The sequence below is a fragment of the Rhamphochromis longiceps genome, linkage group LG20 (genome assembly GCF_057381845.1).
Source record: "Rhamphochromis longiceps isolate RC_006_pf linkage group LG20, R_longiceps_female_GT1.1, whole genome shotgun sequence".
In the NCBI taxonomy this organism is placed as follows: Eukaryota; Metazoa; Chordata; class Actinopteri; order Cichliformes; family Cichlidae; genus Rhamphochromis; species Rhamphochromis longiceps.
This window is the reverse complement of record NC_140576.1, coordinates 34,279,665-34,302,149: the sequence shown is the minus strand read 5'-3', so window position 1 is coordinate 34,302,149 and position 22,485 is coordinate 34,279,665. Positions and strand designations below refer to the sequence as shown.

General features: G+C 41.1%; 1 protein-coding gene across 1 annotated transcript in view; it reads right to left on the bottom strand.

The window, feature by feature from the left end:
- The window catches only part of fam120c (family with sequence similarity 120 member C), a 35,979-nt gene that overhangs the window by 7,420 nt on the left and 6,074 nt on the right, over positions 1 to 22,485 (bottom strand). Inside the window, exons 2-13 of the mRNA XM_085394991.1 lie at positions 20,650 to 20,896; positions 20,404 to 20,486; positions 17,163 to 17,291; positions 14,129 to 14,231; positions 13,897 to 13,970; positions 13,270 to 13,544; positions 10,360 to 10,522; positions 10,190 to 10,273; positions 7,858 to 8,029; positions 5,879 to 6,128; positions 2,573 to 2,687; positions 1,024 to 1,233 (exon numbers count right to left, since the gene is read on the bottom strand). Of these exons, the coding sequence (XP_085251117.1) occupies positions 1,024 to 1,233; positions 2,573 to 2,687; positions 5,879 to 6,128; positions 7,858 to 8,029; positions 10,190 to 10,273; positions 10,360 to 10,522; positions 13,270 to 13,544; positions 13,897 to 13,970; positions 14,129 to 14,231; positions 17,163 to 17,291; positions 20,404 to 20,486; positions 20,650 to 20,896 (1,905 nt within the window). The remainder of the gene's footprint in view (positions 1 to 1,023; positions 1,234 to 2,572; positions 2,688 to 5,878; positions 6,129 to 7,857; positions 8,030 to 10,189; positions 10,274 to 10,359; positions 10,523 to 13,269; positions 13,545 to 13,896; positions 13,971 to 14,128; positions 14,232 to 17,162; positions 17,292 to 20,403; positions 20,487 to 20,649; positions 20,897 to 22,485) is intronic.

Here is a 22,485-nt window from a genome sequence, read left to right as displayed (position 1 = left end):
CAAGCTAGCAACAGAAATATAAAGTTAAACTGATCAGTGATATTCTATTAATGTAAATTTACAGTACCCTACAGGAACTAATGCGTTAATAAGGCAAGTTTTGTATCACGGCTGGGTAAGCTGATACTGTGTGTTTATTTTGGGGGTTTTAAAGGCTTCGTTTGACTGGAACAGCACAGGAACACTGGAATGGACCTGAGCTCAGAGCGCTGCGGTAGGCATCAGGCCCATGGGCTGCCAGATGAGCTCCTATATGAAGTACACCAAGGCTCTTAAATAAAGCCGATATTTGCACGACCGCAGTCATTAAAATGGTCTCAATTTTGACTTGTCTCAATGTCTTATTTGTTTCTATCCCAATGAAGGTCGCCAAGAAAATTTGTGGTTTATATTTTTTTGAATGTTTTTTTGGTGCTTTTAGGTCAAAGGCAGTGTAGAGCAGATGGCCTGAGGGTGGAGTTGATCGACCATCCCAGTACATGCAGCGTGCTCCAATCATTTACAATTGTTACGTTTTTGTGTTATTGTTGGGGGGGAAAAAAGGACAATTACAATATGTAACAAATTTAAAAAAAATATATTTAGAAGGCAGCTGACTTAATCTTTTTTTGACTCCTAGTTTTTCTTGTCCAACATCCCATTTTATTCACCTCTGTGCACTCCCATTTTCTATAGTTATTGGTTTGTGCCGTGTATTTATTTCAAACAGCTGTTAGCTTGTGTTTTTATAAGCTGTATTGGTGTGTCCAACTTAAATGGGCAGAGTAACCGTAAATCATTTTGAATCAATATTACACTTCAAGTCTTAAAACAAAAGAAGATATGAACTTCCCCATCCTGCTCTTTAAAATAACCTTTACAAATTTCTTAAATTGTGGGGGAAGGTGGAAAAAGTCCATTTTAAAAGCCATTTACACACAGAGCTGTATGATGACTGGACTATAATTCACCCTCCAACAGGGATTTTGGGACATGAAAGACAAACGATGGTCACACTCAGCCCTGCGATGCTCTGCTTCGTACCTGCCCCTCACACATGTCCAGCAGGGCGGCTCGGTCGCGGGCGGCTCGGGCCAGTTTGCTCTGGAACAGTTTGCCGTCGAAGAAGCCCCAGGGGCAGCAGTGTTCCCACGGCAACGGCTGACCGCAGACATCATTGATAAACAGCGCCGTATCGACGCCGGCCATAAAGAGAGCAGCCAGCTGCACGCCGCGAGCATCCACCTTCTCCACCTGACAGCCAACACACAGATGAAAAATGACAGCATTTAAGAGGTGGGAACAGAAACGAGAGCAGAGAGGTGACGGCGCTGAAGAGCTGCGAGGTCTCTGCGACACGTGAGCGTGCACTCTTCTCAGAGACTTTAGCTTATCGGGAATTTTACTGACTCTACAGAGTTTCATAAAGGCGCCTACACACTGCGCTCTCTGGAGGTTCACTGCCACCCACATCACAGCTGATGCATGTATCATGATAATCAATACCTACTCAGGGCCAAGAAGCACATCGCCACTATTCATTTTCACGCTACTTCCTCCTTGGCTCGGTCGATGATACATCATTCAAACAAAGCTTCTGTTAAAACTGAACTAAATTTTCCTTCCACAGTTGAATCTTAACTTTTTTCGAGGTTTTTTTACCGCCACCTTTTCTGTTTGGGTTTATTTTGCTGTTTTCACATTTAATGGTGCATGATTGTGCATTTTGGCTTCTTGTGGATCTCCTGTTTTTTTATAACCTGCTTCACATAGTACAGCCAGGATTTCAAAAGAAAATTTGAAAAACGTGGCAATGACTTCACTGAGTGAGTTCTGATTTTTTTTGTAGTTTTCTGGAATTAACTTCTGGAGTTGTGACACATATCCTTAAGGAGAAACACGGAGCATGTCGAGGATGCATCAACCATGACCGTGGCATGAAAACCTACGCAAAAGCGGGAGTGTTTGCAGTCAGCTGGCAGTTTGGGTACGTCGCGTCCACCTGCAATGAGCTCCTTCGCCGATGGAAGCGGAGTATAAAGTATGTGATACAACCAGTCTGTGGGATACTCTTGATTCGTTGGTCCGAGCCAGCCGTGGAGAAAGGCGAAGTTATAACAAAAAGAGCGGAAGTGAAAACGAGTGTCCATTAGAGCCGCAGCCTGTTCTTTTCATGCTGTATTTTTCATTTTTGGTGGGGTTTTTTTTTTTTTTTGCAGTTCACCTATTTCTAGTGAACTCTGCCGTCACTCCCTCCCTTATTTCAGTCCACTTGTCAACCGGTAAGCATTCAGCAAACGCATTCCCCATCCAATTCCAGCGACATGAAGTCGGCATCTGAGGTGTGTGAAAACCCATCTCCACTCACCATTCAAATGGAAACATATGAGAAGACAATAAATTACACTTTAACATGCCATTACATTCTTCCCTTATTAACCAAACTGCCTCAGAGGGAAAGGATGTTTTATTTTTCAGCACTTCAGTTTTCTCAAACAGCACCAAGACATATAATTTACACCACAAAGCAAGAAAAATAAGTGCAGGAACAACTCTTATTAATGATTATTCCCTGAAAGGAGGGGACTCTCACCTTCAGCTCCTGTAGCTGGTCAGGCTCATAGAGCTGGCTGGAAACAGCTTGGGCCAGGAAGGCATCGAGCTCATGTCTCTGGAGGATCCTTCCTCCAGGCCACTGCATCATATACCTGAAAGAACAATAATTAATTCAAACAGTGCCCTGGAAGTTTTCAGTTTTAATAAGCAACAACAGAAGCAGAAACTGTAGTTTTCTTTCATTCTTCAGGGAATATGACATAACAGTTCTCAGAGACACACACTTATATTTAAATCAAAAGGATGACTCGAGTGCAGATTTCGATGAAAAAAAGAACAATAAAAAAAGATTAACTTCAGCATCACTCTTACACTCTTCTTACATGACTGGAGTGGAAAATCTTTAAATCAGTTTTTATTGCTTATTGTATGAACGAAAATGATTTCTTGCAACACAAATTGTGACAAACAAAAGCAATTATATTTATTTTAGGGGATATCGAACAGTCGAACGCTGATGTGCTTTTTCAACATGTACGCAATGAGGAAGTGAAACTGGGAGTCTTGGGCTAACACACGCAGCATTAACCTGCATGTTTCTGAGAAACCGGAGCTCCCAGGCAAAAGCCAGAACAAGCCCAGAGACATCCTGCACCATTACATAAATCAATCCTAGGCAAGGCATACATTCAGTGCCAGTAAGCTGTTCCAGTTCATGTCTGAAATGCAAAAGTGAATTTTCATCTCGTTATTTGTTAATTTCTCAAGTGTGCCTGTTGTAAATGTTCCTTCCTGCTGTCACTTTGTCTGCATCAACAAGGCTGAAGCTTCCCTTCATGTTTCACTCGTGAAAAACAAAGCAGCAACTATTACCTCTCTGATGAATTAAAACGTAGTTACATTTAACTGTAAAGCATATAAATACCCACACAAATCAAAAATAATCAGCACGTTGTTTAGTTTGTCTCCAGAAAAAGAAAGCAGGGCAATCTTGTGTAGGATTTATGCTGCAAAGGCTGAGTTACTGGCTCCATTGTATGAACAGACATGTCATTTTCTGTCAACCTACTGATGAGCCTTTTTCACAGAAGACATCCTGACATGTCACAGTAAGAAAAGCACTGCTATAAATAATAACGCGACTGTTGAACTGCAATTAGAGTCCTGGTGTTGGGAGTGCTGGCTCACTACAGCGCTGATGGGGTTTAATGGGAGAGCAGACAAAGTTTTTGTTAATGGTATTACACGTGTCTTTCCTGCTGTAGTTAGTGGAAATGTCGGTCTTTTTAATTTGTAACTATTTGTTATAATCTACTTTAATAACAAGCAGACAGGAGGATACTTCTAAGGCTGTAATCCATGTCTCCAGCTGGTTTATCAACAAGTGAAACCAGATTCAAGCAGTGTGTATTTATTTTATTCTTGTAACGCGTGACCCTGAGCAAAGGTTGCTCTGACCTGAGTTTTTGGGCAGAATTGCTCCGTAAATACAGCCACGAATGAGGACTGAGAGGAGACAGGAGATCGGCAATAAGAGAACATGACAAGAACAAGACACGTGCTGGAGCGCCACAGTTCACGGCCTTGTTTGCAGAAGACATTCTGGCTTTAATAACAGGTATAATTATGACATCGAACTGAGTGACATTTATCGTTGTGAGCTTCCTGTTCTGTGGTAGCCTGTATGCTGACTCACTGTTTGACAGGAGCAGAGCCATCGTTATCATAACGGACATCACGTGTGACAAAACTACTACAAACAGTAAGGTGTCAGTTTAAACTGAGTAAATTTAGCATTTGATGAACTGGATAAACATAAATACTACAAACAAATATAAATGGCATATACCTGCTACTGCTCAAGTCTAGGATATTACTGTTATTACTGAACAATGGCCAAAAAGAGTAAATCTTAAGGAAACCAGTAGGGGTTTTTAAGCTTCAAGAGAAAGGTTTTCTTAAGACAGGGCTCTAGACTAACTTTTTGCCATGGGCGCACCGGTGAGAATGAAACAGAAAAACATGAAGGAGATTTTTCTGGCCTGGCTTTTTATAGCAGATAACCTTAAAAATATTCTGCAATATTCTGCAGTTTTGCATAATTTTAAAAAGTTTAAATTTCTTCAGTATTGAACAGCAGAAATTTGGCTTTCTTGTCCGAGGTCATTTAAGTGAAAAAAAAAAAGAAAAGAAAAAGACAGCAGCCGACAGCGCTGTAAACAACGGTAGACTGGTGGGTAATAAGCGAATGAATAATGCAGAAAACAGATTTGAGACGGGAAACTGTTCTTGAAGTACAGAGAGAGAGAGAGAGAGAGAGAGCTAGCTGTGCATGAAGTGTGATTTTTATCGTGGTGGAAGCAAAACAGCAAAAGTCAGAGGGAATTCATGACGACATTTATCAAATGTGAAGCGCAGTTTGCTGCTTCTTTTGCTGCTGGCTCGGTGAATTTTGGTTGGAGAGAGACAAAACCTGCAGCTCAGAATCAGCGCAAAAAGACGTAAACACAGAGCGGACCCGACGCATCAGATTCGCTGAGCTCCGACAGCGTTTCCATGTACGGACCATCGGGTGAGAAAGCCGAGAAAGACAAAGCTGATTCTGATGCGTCGGGTACGCTCTGTGTTTACGTCTTCGTGTGGAATCCGTGTACCTGCTCTCATTTGCTGTTTGGTGATTGTTAAATAGTTTTGTGAGCTTTAATCTGAGAATCAGTCCACACCTGGACTTTCAACTGGACCACAGCCAATCAGAGAGGTCCCGCCCCTGACCATCTCCGATTGGTTTAGTCCACAATTTTATTTTTATTTTTTTTAGTCGCACCACTGAAAAATTTGGTTCGCAAGAGTTAAGTCTTGCAAAATGTGTTTTATGTATCACCATTATCACTAAACAATAGTGCCTCTGGGAAAATTCAGGAGAAAAATGTAAATACTTTGAATTACCTATGACATCAGCCTAAAAAAAACTGTTTCATTGTAACAAAGGCAGAAGTAACATTGGATCAATTCTCAAGCAGGGAGAGGAAAAAAGAAAAAATAAAGACACAAGGTCTGTTTTTCTTTTCTTTTTTTTAACTATTTGACCAGATTCCTTGACATGTTTTAAAGTAACTACCTACAGGAATTGTCAAGATGCCTGCTGAGTGCCAAAACTTGCTTCTGAAAGGATTGGCTGTTTGGTTATACCCAATTATGCACATATTTTGCTCTGTCACCTTTATACAGGGCAGTATTTGCAACAGAAAACATATTTGGATATCCCACCCTCCAAAAAACCCTATTTGCCAAATTTAGATTTGCACCCAGCAAAGCGTTTTAAAATCCCTATAACTGATGATACCTGAGCACGCAGCACATGAGCAGCAGATGCTGTGGGACCTGTGCTGGGTTGAGGAGGGCTGGGCAGTCAGAGCGTAGGCAGGCCAGGAAGGCCCTGGTTCTCCTGGAGCGGTCCTCGCTGGCACGACCTAACCAGAGCCGCCGGAGGTTGGGGCAGGTCCACTCACGGAAACACAAGGCAGGAACCAGCTCTGGTGTTAGGGCCGACTTGGCCTTACCGCTGCTCCACTCTTTGATAATCACTGGAGGAACTGCAACACAGAAACAAATGTTGGAATAATAAGATACATACGGTGGCGTTGCTTATGATGCAGATGCCTCAGTTTTGGAGATTTCCGAAGCTGCTAAAGATGAGAGCATGTAGAGGTTTGAGCTGTTTCACACATAGAGATTCTGCCAGTGCTGTGAAATTGGAATATTTAGTGAAGAGACCTTGAGCTGTAACGACCAGCTGGGTACACAACTTCTGCCTTTGTTTGCCACACATGACAGTCGAGTGAATCTTTTGTAAAACAAAAATTCGAGGATGTCCAACATGTCACTGCAGTCATCATTATTTAATGTTTACAAGCCTGAAGGCTCGTCTGACCTATAATGACAATAAACAACAACTTTAAGTCAGTTAATGTATCTCGAACATCTATGGCTGCCTGAGCCATACCGACTCAAATCAGGTAATGGCAGCATACGTACAAGCCTGATTGGCATACTGACCCAGGTAACAGCAATGTATGAGGAACAGGAGGTTTTAAGCCTGTATATTCCTTGACTTTAACAGTACATCTCCCTACAACACCGGTGTCGAACTCCAGGCCTCGAGGGCCGGTGTTCTGCAGGTTTTAGATGTGTCCTTGATCCAACACAGCTGATTTAAACGGCTAAATTTCCTCCTCAACATGTCTTGAAGTTCTCCAGAAGCCTGGTAATGAACAAATCATTTCATTCAGGTGTGTTGACCCACGGTGATATCTAAAACCTGCAGGACACCGGCCCTCGAGGCCTGGAGTTCGACACCCCTGCCCTACAATGTAATATTAAGTAGTTTCTCAATATGAAATCAAAATGACTTCTGGATGAAAAAGCCCAGGAGCAGATGAAAAACTTCAAATAAGCATCTAGCCAGCTTTCTGACAATTCAGCAAATATACAGCAAATATACCTTTTAGTCAAGAGAACAGAGAAAGGGAAACAAGCACAACTATAGCTAGCAAGATTTTAAACGACAGGTGGCCTAGTAAGAGGCCAACATGAAAAATGTACCAAGTAAGAGTAAGGTTTGGGAGGCTACATGATACTGACTGAAAGTGTAATAAAAATTGAGTATCTGTAGTCTGTAAAGTCTGTAATCTGTCTCAGCTGATGCAAGCTTTAGATGAGAGGCCTATTTAAAGTGAACCAATGTGGCTTCAACACACTTTTTATTCTTGAACTCTAGTAGAGCAGCATGACTTTGTTCTAGCAGTATCCAGTTCACAGCATGCTTGAGCCTTGGTGGTTCACGGGTTCTTCCTGAGCATCCTAACCAACTTCCTCTCATCTGAGGGTGACTGTTCGAGACTTCCTCCAAACATTAGAAAAGTGGAAATACATTCAAGTAACTTCTACTTGCATAGAATTGTTTGAACTAATGATCTTGGAATCTGTAGTTATTTAGAAATGGCTCCAAGAGGCCGTCCCAGCTTGTATAAATCAATATGCACTTCTCCTCCTTAGACCTGCTTTTTAAAGTCATTAAAGATGCATGCCGTACAATCGTTCCAGCTTTGATAAAGAACAGTTCGAAGAAATCATTAAAAGCCCCAACTATGATGACATTCATGCCATCATTCATTCATTCAACTGTAGTTACACTGAGGTTAACTGGTCTCTCAAATGAAAATATTTCAAAGAAAATTGCAGTGTAAAGTGTTTATCCAATCACAATGCCTGTTATTCCATATTGCACTCAGGTATCTAAGTCCATCCCAGACCAAGACCTACCTTCCAGGGGAGCCCTCTTGCGGAGAGCGAGCCTCTCCAGGCGGCGGTGTGTTTCAGCCAGGCTGAAGAGGACGCCGTAGGCATACTGTCTGGCAGCACGGAACAGCAGCGAGGCAGGAGGCAGCTCAGAGTTACACTCATCCTCTATACACACTGGCATCTTCATCTCTCCCTGAGGGATGCAGGGGCATAAGGAATAGTTGAGGACAAAATGAATAAGAGAGCAGGATCGAGAGCTCTAAAGAGTCTCATACGCTCTCTCTTAACAAGACAATATCATTTAGACATGGACAAATGCATAGATACGGCTTTTGAATGAAAACAATAACTATTTAACAGTCTTCTGCAGAGTGGTGCCAGCCTAAGAAGGTGTTTTCAAATTTGTTTATGTTGAGTCTTTCAGTCAGCCTTGAATGTATTTCGTTAGTCCAGTTTAACCTGCAGGAGTATCTGAACACTTCCGTAATGCATTTTTCTATGCATTTAAAACTACACGCTTAGGTTTCATTGTTGCGGTACACCACATTTTACTACAAAACAATTCATTTAAAATTTCAGAAAACCCTTCTTGCTTTTTGGGGGTTTTTTTAAGGAAAATGACATGGGATCGTAGAATATAAATGGCTGGGATGAGGATTAGCACCTACAACATCGAGGCCATACTTCTCAGCCACAAAAGTGTAGCATGCCAGCTGGAAGTTGGAAATTAATTTCTTCGTCAAGTTGTAGCATTGCAGTAACACGGGGATACCGCGTATCGGGGGATAGACAGACGGATTGGTGCAGCATCTGCAGTGTTGCGGATGTTGTACCGGACTGTTGTGGTAAAAAGACAGAGTATAAAACCAAGGCTGTCGTTTCACTGCTCAACATACGTTTCTGCCCTCACCTGTGGACACAAAGTTTAGGTACTAACTGAAAGAATGAGCTCATGGATACAAGGGGCATAAATGAGACTCCTCCAAAGGGTTGTCTGTGCTGTCTGTGGGCTGAAGCTCCTTTTATCTGACGGGAATGCCTCCTGGCCGCCCTCTTGGTGAGGTGACCCTGGAGCAGACCTAAGACTTGGTGGAGAGATAACGTCTCTTGGCTGGCTTGGGAAAAACGCAGTGTTCTCTCAGAGAAGCTGGTGGAGGTGGTTGGAAAGACGGCGGTCTCGGCATCTCTGCTGAGCCTACTTTCCTGCATGTATCCAGGGTTGGTACACATGGCTGAACTTTGATGGATAGATAGGTAGGTGTATGTAAGCATACGATGGCCATTTTTCAGCAACCATAACTTCAGTGTTCAAAAGACACACTGCGCACCTAAGACATACCTATGAGGTTAAAAGAACTTTTTTCCCTCATAACATTTTTCAAACTTATATTAGTACAAAAAAACTTTTCTGCTGATTAAAAAGGAACACATTTCGTTAGTTGAGTGTGTGGCTCATGAGTCTCTGTGGGTTTGATTACAATCTCTAAACTTCAAACTTTCAGAAACCTGAAAGTGTTTTTGTTCCAGGAAATGAAGGGTATTCATGTGACACAGTGTTTCATACAGGGGTGTACACTACTCTCTTCACAAAATAACACCAAAAGGCTCCAACCAGAGAAAGAAGTCAGAAATCCCAGCACAAATCTGAGCAAAAACACCAGTACACAAAGGGGGTTTTCCTGCATAGAAGCACTTTTTGACAACCCGCAGAGACTTTTTAAAGAATTGTAATAAAGTGCCAGAAATATAATGTTTATAAATAGATTTCTGCAACATAACACAGCAAAGGTATGGCGTTGTCTTTACTGTACATGGCTTGTTCATGTTTAGTAAATGGCCTGTATTTGTATAGCGCTTTACTAGTCCCTAAGGACCCCAAAGCGCTTTACACATCCAGTCATCCACCCATTCACGCACTGGTGATGGCAGCTACATTGTAGCCACAGCCACCCTGAGGCCCACTGACATATGCATAATCAACCAACAAAGGCTCATTGTAAGCCAGGAAAAACCTTAAGAAACAGGTGCCCTCACAGGTCCATTAATGGTAGTTTGTGTCAGGTTGTGAAGGCAGTAGTACACACAGCTGTAAAGTTTTTGGGCATTTGAAGACTAAAATCAAAACTACAAAGGACAGTCCTTCAGAAATCTAACCAACCCAATGATCTTCTCCAATGAGCAGATTTTCTGCTTTCTAGTTGTGCTGTTAACATTAAAACTCGTATTACATAACACAATGTCTGTGCTGGAGCAAAGGATTGATGGTCTCAGGTTCAAGTTTCCTCTCAAAAACAGATTTCGAAAAGGAAATTAAAACCTTAACGAACTGTTAAGTAACTAAGAACTGTTTCACCTTGGTCAATATGTGGTAAATCTGGGGGTACATCAGCCCTCTTCTGTGTCTGTGTTCGGCTACACGAAGAACCTCAGCGCTGACCTAAAATTAAAAACAGAAACACGGTGACAGACTTTCCCCAGAAACACCCCACAACTGTGCTGTGAACTCTGGAGTTTGTGTCTGACCTGAGGCAGAGGGGGTGTGGTTATGTCCATGTGACTCCGCGTCGCCATAGATAACAGTGACGGAATGTTTGACCCGCTCCCGTTGCCTTGGGAACCGTCTCCAGAGCCGGAGCCCCCTCTTCCAGTGGGATCCTCCCACCGAGAGGACTTGTCTGTCAAATGGCTGAGGAGAGAGGGATTATGAGAATTTTTAAGTTATCCAGAAACTGGCATTCAGGGTCAACATGTGTGTATTGTGGCTAGTTGAGGTGTAACAATTAGATTGACAAGGACAAACCAATAGTTTAAAAGTTTAAAATAATGTTTAGAGTAATTTGACTAATAGCCACTTCTGACTATTGTCTCTGCATTTATCAGCACTGGATGTTACACCTGTCATCATTATGACATAGATGTTAAAATACAGAACAAACGGATGCTGTCTGTGACTTTTCAGTAGGTTTGCATGAACATTATTGGCCACCAAGAAAGCAGTGGAGGGTGAACCTGTATTAACAAGGTGTTAATAAGGTTTAAAAATATAACAGCACAACCATTAATATTCTAAAACTAATTATGGCTGTGTGGTTTTATTAAATAATTTCATTAATTTTTGTTATTTATTATATGACATTTTATATTCTACCTGCAACGGGTGTGTTAATGGTCGCTCATATCAAGGATCACCCCTGGTCACCGATCATTTTCACCAAGAAATCTCCCCACAGATGCATTAAATTATTAACAGACTCATAGTAAACTAAATCAGCCTCAATATAATATCATGTTGCATCTCCACATGTGAAAGAGACATTTCTGGATGTGCACTTTAACATTCATTGCTATGTGTGATCAATCAACCATCTTTAAAAGAGAAAACAGGAGGCCAATTCTGGCTGCTGGTTGAATTAATTTCACAGTGCACCTGATGAGACACTCATCTATCACGTTCTTCACTTAATTTTTCTCCCACCCCTTCCCGTGGCATGTGTGATTTTTGGTTTAAAAAACAAAACAAAAAAACTCCACAGTGTGTGGAGGGCACAGGTGAGACACGCACACACAAGAACAAACTTCAGTTGTGTGTTTATTCATAAACTAACTAAATAAAAACAACAAAAATACACAGTTTTAGCAGTTCAAATATGTGTCCTCTCATGTTAACCGGCTACTTTAAAATTAGATCATTTGTAGTTGTGTGTCGACGTCTCCTCTAGAAGTGAGATATGGGCCCCACATTGCACATCATAGAGAAAGGGTGGATAGCACAACCATAATGTTTGCACATTCACCTCCTGTGCCAGCCTGCCATGGCTGCACTGGTATGAGTCATAGGTGATGTCACAGGGGAACAACCGGATGATGGAGCAAATCACCCAGCCCTACTACCTATTCCTAGTAGGAGTATGAATCACTGAAATCCTATATAAAAGCCTACTTATGAAAAATAAGATTAGTAATTAAACATTAAATACTCCGACATCGTGTGAAACTGTAATTATTTTATATGTGGTGTCAGTGTCCACTACACGTCAGATTTATGAGCCATGGCTGCCTGGGCTTGCTCAGTCTTGTCTTGATGAACAAGTGCCCTAACAGGTTGGTATGACATGCATATGTCTTCATCCAGAAATGCAAAGCTCTTTGACTTTACTTTTCAGACACATGGTACCAGGGTTGTTTTATACTCCCGAGTAGGGCTGCCACAAACGATTATTTTGATAGTCGACTAGTCACCAATTATTTTTGCGATTAGTCGACTAATCAGATCATGCATCCATTGGACGTAAAACTTACAGCTTATTGCACCAGCATGCATCTGCTCTTATAGAACTATTATTAGCTTACAGCTTTAAGCATTTAAGGTATGTGCTAACTAAAAATAAAGACAAGATGATAGTTTATTAAATTTTAATGAAATTTGCAGATCCTTTCGGTGAAGTGTGATAAACTCAGCCATCTGATCCTTGCTATCTAAAATACAACAGGAGTAAATTCTCGAGCATCTCACACTTCTGATAATCAGTTGTGTCCTTGATGTTTATTCAGCTGTGTAAAAACTTTAATCTCAGCCAAACCGATTTACTCAGGAACAAATCAAACACTGAAAAAAGCCAAACAATAACATTTTTAAGTTATCTAAGTGACTTATATATCATGTTTAACCTGAGTAGCGAAAGACGGCGGTGGGTTTGAAAACGATTTGCCAGGAGTCCGGTGTTCTCACCAGCTCTAGTTAGCCTTGCCCCCGGCTCGCTATCGAGCTGGTGGGTAACAGACGTCTCCGAAAACGTCGGAGCGCTGTTGAAAATATGTGGTGTCTTGATAAACTGAGCAGATATTTGAGGTTTACACAGCTACATTCTCGCCTGAAAATATGTTAAACGTTTATTTTGTGACCCAGAAAGAATAATATTAAAACTAACTAGCTGCCGCCATTGTTGGAAACTGAGCAGGGCTGCGCTATGAATTCTGGGATAGGTTGGACCACGAAGTATGCACCAGACCCATCCTTCAAATCTGAGGAAATGAAGGCCGCATTTGTCGGAGCCTTCGAATTTGGACAGTCTTTGTCGTGTCGCTGTAAACAGGAGGATGTGGTTCCTGAATTTGGACACAGCTACGATAGCGGACACTACGTCGTCTTCTTCGGGGTTTAACGGCAGCTGGCATCCTTGTACATGCAGTGCTGCCAACTTCTGTTTCAGTCCGTTATTACACTCTTAAATCCTACTACTTATTCTTGCATCTTTTTGGAACGTACAAAGCTTGAAACGGCGTGTCGACTATTAAATCAGTCGTCGACGATTTTGATAGTCGACGTAATCGTGACTAGTCGACTAATCGTGGCAGCTCTAGTCCCGTGTTAGGAACCCACAGAACCACTTCAACTGTGCAAAAGGAACCTGACATGCTCGAAAAGTGTCTTACTTGGCGTTGCTGTCATTGGGTTCATCTCCATCCGACGATGAGGAAGGAGACGGAGAGGGGCCAGACAGAGGGCCGGTGTGATGATTGGGTAGTCGACTTCCCCCCTGAGTGGAATCATATGGAGCTGACCAGTCAGTGAAGCCCATCTTGCCCGTCAGTGAGTCATTGCAGTCTTGGGATGGTGGCTGTGGGGTCTGGAACAGAGGGGCGGAGCCAGGTCCATATGGAGCATTTTGATAGTGTGGCTTTAACCCCGGGACCTGGGGGGGAGGGAACTGGGAAAGGGGGGATAAAGAAGGAAAATTGGGTTGGTGGAGGAAGAAGCATGGGAAATTGAGTACAAAAGAGGAAGAGTAGGGAAGAGAAGACATCTCAGGGGTGGGAACTGATACTGTCCTATTTTATATCAGATCAAACTGGAAGCATATCATCAAGGCTGGTGGGAGGATACAAGACGGGAAGAAGTGCACCCTCCTCCATCAGTCACTAAACGAGCACATGCCTCAAAGGGATTTCAAAGAGCAAAGGGAAATAAAGCCTAATCCACTATTCTACATGTAGACTCATGTAGACAGAACACAATTACACATCAAAGAGACTTAAGGATTAGCGAGAAAAGGAATCTACCTGATTCTTTCCAGGCTGCATCGGTCCCATGTGACCAGGTGGTCCCCCAAATGGAGCAGGTCCAAACCCAGGTACTGTGCACAGCGAGAGAAAAAAAAAAAAACAGGGATTAAAAACAAATAGACAAATGTGTTTTATTCACAGTGAATAAAAGTACATCGAGCAAGCCAAAAAGATTACATAACAGCAATCCTGTTTTCTGAACTTGCGTCCTGAGCCGCTTGCTACTCACAGATGAAAGAGGAGGGCCCCATGTTAGGTGAGCGGGGTTTGGAGGCAGCTGAGAAATACTCCACAGCTTTCTTGAATCGCTCCACCTTGTCCTCCATACGAGACTGCAAAGGGGGGGCAAAAGCATTATGAAGACTACTGAACCTGCTGGTATTACAGATGGCAGTGAGGATGTTCTAACTGAGGGATCTGCTGGAGAGATTTCCTGCATTACGCATCTAAGAAGGAAAAAACAAGAACAAAAAAACCTTTGGCCTGTTCTCTGTCCGTGGACCAGTGTTTGATGTTTTGGTTTTACAAAGGGGAGGTTGTCACAGCAACATAGCCATAAAGTCAAACCTACTTGGTCACTGGTTTATCCAGTGTAAACAAGATTAAATAACATGCCTAAGGCCTGATTTAGACCTCTGCGGGGACTCTTTGTAGAGCCTACAACCTATAACCTACAACCTATAACCTTTGCAAGTGGCCGATATCTTTGCCTGCATTCATGCTCATGTGTGGCACATATGCATTAATTACCGTATGGTTGTGTCCCACTGATTTACATGCTGTGCTATCCAAAAGAAAGAAAATAATGGGACGTTTTTCACTTTTAAGTCCCTGCTCTTTGTTTTGGTCAGTTTATTTTCCAGGGGCACATGGCTGTGTCCCTCAATTTTTTCTACTTTTTTGTACATCTCCCCACGTCCAGAAACAGTTTCAAAAATCTTCCACAGCATGCATTTTTAATTTCTCTTTGATATTTGGGCTGATTGTTTTTACATTCATCGGGTCCCAAAGAATCACCTTTTTTTTTTTTTTTTACCCGATTTTTGTTCCTAAGAAAAATGAGAGCCACGTATGAGGATATTCATTTTAAATTTTGATGAAACCTAGGCAGTAAAATGTCCTCGTGAGTGGATATCAGGCCCTTGTAGAGCAAAATTTAGTATTTTGGTCTAGACAACCCAAAATGTGATGTGCACATATGTGGACACCAGGTCCTAGGAGGTTAACATTTACTGATATGTTGACACGAGTCTATATGGCTGAAGTATTGGTCCTTTTCTGTGTCATTCATTACTACAGGAACAACTGGTTTGGTTTCTGACACCTGGTTAGATGTTTGCCGCTCTGGTTCCAGATCACTAAGTCCTTGTAGCTGGAAGAGAGTCGCCATGTTTACTATAAACTGACCCCATGCAAAGGTTTATCTTTCAATCTCCCCGTCCTCTCCGTGACACTTTGGTTATAACTGAAGACACAAATCTGCTTTTGAAGAAGAAGAAAAAAGGCCCCACATGTACTGTTTAATATCAAACAGGAGAATATACTGCATTTAGAAACCTATACTTTGGTGTGGATTAAACCACGTTAATGCTAGAGTGAGCACATGTATAGACTCAGAGTTTAATGTGAGATTCGTTCAAATTAAAGAGTGAGCAATAAGTTATACGTACATCGTTATCAGAATCTAGTTTGCTGCTGGATTCAGGAAAAAATACAAATAAAGTCGCTTCTTACTGAACTCTGTGATTATTCCAGCTCAAGAAAAATGTTCAGCTTTACATACTTTAACTGCAAAGATAAACTGAACATGTTATAACAAGGATGGCAAACTCTGTTTTACGAAAGGCTATGTGGTTTATTGATAAGTTGCTTAATATGAGATGGGATGGACGCGGTTTTTCCAATAACCCAGTTTGGGCCATGGTGTAATGGCAAGAATTTAGACATAAGCCACACAGTAAGTAACAGCAGCACACTGCTGTGGTCATGGCAGGTCAAAGTAACTTTTTTCTAAAGGTTTATAACATTTTTTTTTAACCTTTATTAATGGCTGAATCCAGCGTGTCGCTTTCCATCAAATGGCTGAATAATTACCATTTAACTTTGTATTATGGACACAGGAGAAGATAAGAACAATTACCTATACTTTTACATCTTCCCCCAGAAAATTACATGTAGTGTAACCCTCTGTTTACTTAAAGGAAATTTATACTTCCATGTTCCACTCTACAGTAAAATGGCTGTTGATTGGTTCCTAGTTACAGGGGGGACAACTGTCATCTCTACTCTACATAATTATCCCATAGATGCCATTTTATTTTTTTGGTCCCTCATCCTATATCCTTGTAGGTACTTTCCTGTCCCATTTAGTAATTACAACTGTAATAACAACTTTACTCAATCACAACATGTTTTTTCCAACGTATCAGTTTATTTGGCAGCCCTAAACCATTTTGACGTCACATTTCATCAAAGTCAGAAGCCTTAAGTACTTGAGTTTAGCATGCATCTTTGCTTCACAGATGGACAAAAACAACAAAGATGCACTGGTTTATTTTGGGTATTTTAGGTTTGCCTCAACTTTGTGCGAGTCGCTCACCCTCACAAAACCTGGAAGGCCTGTTTTGGGCCATGAAAACAAAGTACAGAATGGCTTCTTGTATGTGTTGTCAAGTAAATGCACCATCTTCACCGTTCAGCTTTTTTTTGCTGTGTGAAACAGTGGAAAAACACATGCACTCTAGCAGCGCAGCTCAACTGATCATCTAAACTAACCACAGTGGAAAAACCCTATTAGTCAAAGAGCCATATAGTTTATAAACATGTTCAGTAAACTACGACTTAACTCCTACCATAACTTTCCTTTTACAGAAGACATCAAACTCAACACGCCACCCAATTATAGATTTAAATGTTTATGTCCTTTAGACATGAACAACACAGCAGAAACCACTTCCCGAGGCGACACCGGGGACTAGCTAACCCCGTGCAGCACAGATTTATATCGGATAAGCAGAAGGCTACAGTTTAGCACTGATATGTGAGGAAGTACAGTTGCTGACTCAGGCCTTGTGTCAACAGTAATAACCTATTTAACTGTCAGCAAAAATCTGATATGTAAAGTCAAACCTCGGCTAAAAGCATGTTCACATTGTTCTTTTCTTTTCATGTAAATCTTATTTAAAGACATTTTAATTCACCTGGCAGGATGTCGGTCTCCGAGCAGTCGGTAAAAAAACCCATCAGTGACACACATGACCTACCTGTGACTGTTTGAAGACATCTCTGGCAATGGCGTCGAGGTTTCCCAGGTCTTTGATGGAGGCGACGTACTCTGAGACGGCTTTGATCACCACCTCACAGGGCGGCAGCACCAACTGATGGGCTCGCACCTGACAGCAAGAGAACAAAGGCTCTCATGTACTTATATCGAGCTACGAGGACAGCGGCACTGTGAAACAGCCGCATGACAGACAGGTAGATTTTTTAAGAAGCATTGCACAGAAGCGGCATTCATATTGCTCACTTTTTTTTATTAGATATTTATTATACACTTTTTTCTAAGCAACTTTGGTGAGATATATATATATATATATATATATATATATAAAAACACCAAATACTGCAATGTTCACCAATAAAAAATTGACACTTTTGACAAAAGAATGATTCCAATAACAGAACGATCGCGTTACAGATATGTGGCTTTTGGCATGTGCCCATAGGAGCGTTAAATTAATAACGCCTGTTCCTCGCTCTGAGGGAGAGGCTGGTTAGGTTTATCAGTTTGTTTGCAGGGTAACTAAAACTTTATGGAGAGCTTTGCATGAAATTTGTGCCACTGGTGGGGCTTGGCCACACTTGAAGAAGAAAGAAATGATTAACCAATAGCATTTCGTGGCAGGTAGTGAATATCAGAAACTCTAAACTATTGATCGACTCCTGGATAGGAATTTTCCACTTTAACTATCATCTGACCCATTTCAAAAGTAGTCATTTGTGTCCATGTACACGAAAGTGTATTTTCCTTTTTTTTTTAAAGAGTGAAAATGTCAACGTTCAAGTCTCATAGGTCACAGATTATTATCTACATTTTTTTTAACATGCTATTAATTTTATGATTAATTTGCATGGAAAACCACTTTGTTAGAGCCAGGCATTCAAAATGACTGAGATTTAGGTATAGAAAAACAACTTATGTTTAGTCATAAAGACTCACTGTCAAGTTTAGAAACTAAACTATGTGATTAGGGTCAGACATCATAAACAGGTTAGGTCTAGTCTTTAAAAGATCATGGATAGTGGGAAACAACGCAGTTGCCACTTTTTTCAAAGCTTCATTTCTTTGGTTAGCATACTGACAGATTCCACACGCAAGCCTTTGGACTGTGGGAAGAAGCCAGATTATCTGGATTGAAAGATCCCAAAACCTTCTTGCCACAGTGCTAATAACAGTCCCACCTGCTGAAACACTTTACTTACAAAGTCATGTTGACTGTCACAAAAAACCAAAAGAAAACAACAAAAAAAACATGACATTTCATGATCATGAGCACGATCTATGTTCACAAGTATTTCACAAGTTATTTACCTTGTGAAATACTTGTGAACATAGATTTTTGGATTAACCTACATGTGTAGATTAACCTCTGAAGTCAATCTACATATGTGTACAAGAATTACCATTCCTGCCAAGGAATGTTAAGATAAGTAATCACTAATGGAAATCAATAAATGTTAAAAATGAAAAAACAAATTAAACTGGGAGATCTGCTTTCCAGTTCCAATATGATACCAGTGGTGTTGCTTCAGGTATTTGCTGATAACAAGTACTCATCCAATACCAGCGCTAAATTAATAAGCCTTATCCCTCAATGCTAGGAAAGGACTTGTAATCATCATTTTATGTGTCAGGAAACATACAATATGCAAAAGTAATGGACTGATATTTGCTGATAAATTAATGCATATCAAAGGAAAAAGCGTAAAAGAAAGATAACTGTATTTATGTAAGGGAATTAATTCATTAAAATTTGTTGTTTACCGGTCACACCGGCTTCTTCTTTCCCTGCTCTCAGTTTCAATGTGGGTACACCTCTTCATATACGAGAAACAAAACAGATGAGAGGAAGATGAAGTGAAGATAAGAAGCGAGTAGAAAACAACTTACGTCACCCTTAAAACAGAAAATCTTCTGAACAAGTGTTAAACTTATTGGAACTATAGAAAGAGGGTGAAAAGTCAACAAGGATAGCGTAGTCATCTGAGCCTTTCAATCATCGTCAGCAAAACTTGTTAGTGCAGGTATTCCATACCTGCTGCAAACTGCTAACCTTTATGTTAGCACTATTTCTAGCAACTGGTGCACTGCTGCTGAGGCATGGCAAAGTAAACACAGACCAATGTAGAATTAAAATATTGACTGCTTGCCACCAGTACACAACTTCTTGAGTCACTGTCAGAATAACGTTTTTTAAGGTTCATCTGCCTCTGCATTTGTCTGGCTAGCAAAGATAAACACTACCTGTATTTTGGGGGTTTTCAGCCATAGCTGACTGTGTGCTTTAAAGGGATGGATGGAATTCACAGTATTCACATAATCATATCAAAAGAAGAAGAACATTTCATTTGGATGTTAACCTTTGACAATATCACTGAGGGGCAAGGCCTCTCTCGTTTAACGTTATCTGATCCCTGATCACTTATATCCACTGAAGCAGAACTGACTGTAAAATATTTATAAGAATCCAGGTTGTCTGCTTTTTACAGGATAATGGGAACTAGGCTATACTGTTATATCTTGGCACAAAGAGTCACTTTTGAAAGTAAAATTACATTTTAATGCAGCCACCAGGAGCCCCGACCTTTGACAACACTTACCACACACTGTGTGATGGGAAATTATAAGCAAGCTAGATGGAAAGTAAGACAAGACTGGCAAGTGAACCAGCAGCGTACTGCATTACTTCAAGCTTGAAAACACAATCATATAAATGCCGTGTCAGCGTAAACCACATCAACCACATTGTGCAGAGTGTGGACGAAGGCTGCAAATGCTAGCAGTGCTACACACCACACTCGGCACTCTGTAAGCCATTAATTGTAATACAACGTCGGTCTGCCACTGTTGCGGGCACAACATCAAAGTTCAAAACAGCCAGTGGAGGAAACGTTGACGGCATGTGACTTAAGCACTGCACCCGGACCACGGGACCAAAGGCCTTTCTTGGAAACAGGTTCCATCCGGTGATACACTTCAGGTGTATTTTAACAGTCAGCTTGTTGGAACACGTCAATACATTTATTTATTATCATTTGCTACAAACATTTCACAATAAAAGCCTTCTAAAGATCAACAGATGGATCTTGTTGTAAAAGGGGGAAAAACGTAGTGAGAAAAATAAGACACAAAAATGAGGTAAGGGTTCATGTGACATTACATACTGTTACAGCTAATATTTTCTTTTATTCGCAGAGAACTATGGACAAAGAAGCAATCGTTACCTTGAGGGAGGCTAGTGGGTGTTCTGGTCCCAGCAGACTCCAGTGGAAGGCAGCCAGGTCTTCATCAGGCAAAATATGATTTCCTGAAAGAAAGAAGTTCTTAACTTTTTGTTGCATCAGTGAACAAAAACAACAGACAAAGGCAGCTGTCAATTATAACCCACGTACAGGGGTGTGTCCTTCAAAAGTAAGAAGTGTGGTATATAGTTTGGATTTTGAGGTGTGTGCCATTGTATCGCTCCTCACCCAGCAGAGCAGCAAAGCAGGGCAGGTGCTGTGTCTTGAGCCCGAGCTGCCTGGCGGCCTCGGACAGCAGATACTGGTGTGTGGTCAGGTTCTTTCCGTTCCAGCTCAGTTTGAGCGCATGCGAGGAAAAGTAGGCGGGGACGTTGCAGAGGGCAAACTCTGAATCCTGAGCGATCAGGCCTGCAAATCCATAGTCCCTGTAGAGAGAGAGCACTTCCTGGTGGTGGTCCTCCAAAGTCTGTACAACCTGTAGATACAGAGAAGACAAATTTGTTAGCTCTATGAAATTTCGCACCACCTCTTTCATATTTAAAGTATAAATGGATTAAGAAAAAGTTATTTATTGCTTATCTGATCACTGTTTAAGTTGCTTTTTTTAAGAATAAGAGACAAGTTTTACTCAAACTTAGCTTCTCTAATTTGTGGCTTTTTGATATCAGCGTTTCCCCACACAGAGCCTGGAGGTTTATTTTATTAGCTTTCTATACAAGTTTACAAGTGGAGAGCCTGCACACTCTTATTTTGAAAGCTGAGCTGCTGCTAAAGTCTGTATACAAGTGACGGAGCTAGCCATTGGGATGTTCCGCCTCAACCTGAGACTTTTTGTTTGAATAGCTATCTGTCTGAGAAAACATGGAACGCTGCTCAACCATAGGCTAGCACAGCTGTCAATCACACAGCACACCTTACCCTGCTTTACCCCAAATGGTTTTTGTTGTTTTACACCAATGGGGACCATAATTTACAAAATAAACTTTCTGCTGCATTCATTAAAACTTGAAGCCAGTGGTTGAGACTATAAATGGTCTAATGAGATCACAGAGTAAGAGAGCTGAAGGGAGGTTTAGATAGATTGGACTGTAGAATTTGGTCACCCACACCACTGTAGTACAAGACAGCTGGTTGGTGAATCACGATGGGCATTTTTCAGTACTCCCCAATGTTTTATAGACCAGATGACATTTCAGAGGAATTGAAATTATTTTTTTTTTTTGAAGTGGACTGCCAATGGAGAAAATGACAGTCTCTCGTGCAAGCTGTCACTACAACATACTTCGTTTATGATGAATGTAGATGACAGACCAAAACTGGCAGTGACACATTTTATGCCAACACAATACTTCTGCTCCACGGTCCATGACAAGGTTTCATAAAACACTGTTTGCTCGCAAAATTACATCTGAGGCAAAACTGTGCTGTACCGGTTACTTTCAGTGTCCTGGTGATGCATCTTTCTCAACATATGGCCGCGTAATATTCTTCATAGTTTGTGGATGAGGGGCCATATTTTTGTCAGATAGAGGGAGAGCACTACGGCCTCGGGATTATGTGGAATCTTTTTAATCGATGTCAGCGTTGATCAATGTGAAAACTAAATAATTAGACAAAGCTTTGTTATTAAAATTCCATTTAATGAGTTTGTAATCAAATATCTTTTTTTCAAATGAATGCAATATGGGACAAAGATGGCAAGGATGATTGAGACTTGTTTAAACTATTTCATCTCTCTGTATCACTAAAACCAAGCAAACATTAAGAATCAATCCATTTTAAGATCTTAAATAAAACTGAAGAATGAACAATGTCAAAACGATGCAAGACATTTATTATCATTGGGAAATACTAATTAGTTACTATTCAACAGTGCTAGAACCACTACAACACGATGATGCTTTTAAATCAACTAACAGTGAAGCAGACTTTAAAAGCCTAGAAGCGATATAACAATGACATTCAGCGACTGGTAGCAACAACAGTTAGCGACAGGGAGAGTGGGCGTGTACGAAGTGAAAATTCAAAATTTTGAGGTGGATAATTGAAGTGACTACCAATGGG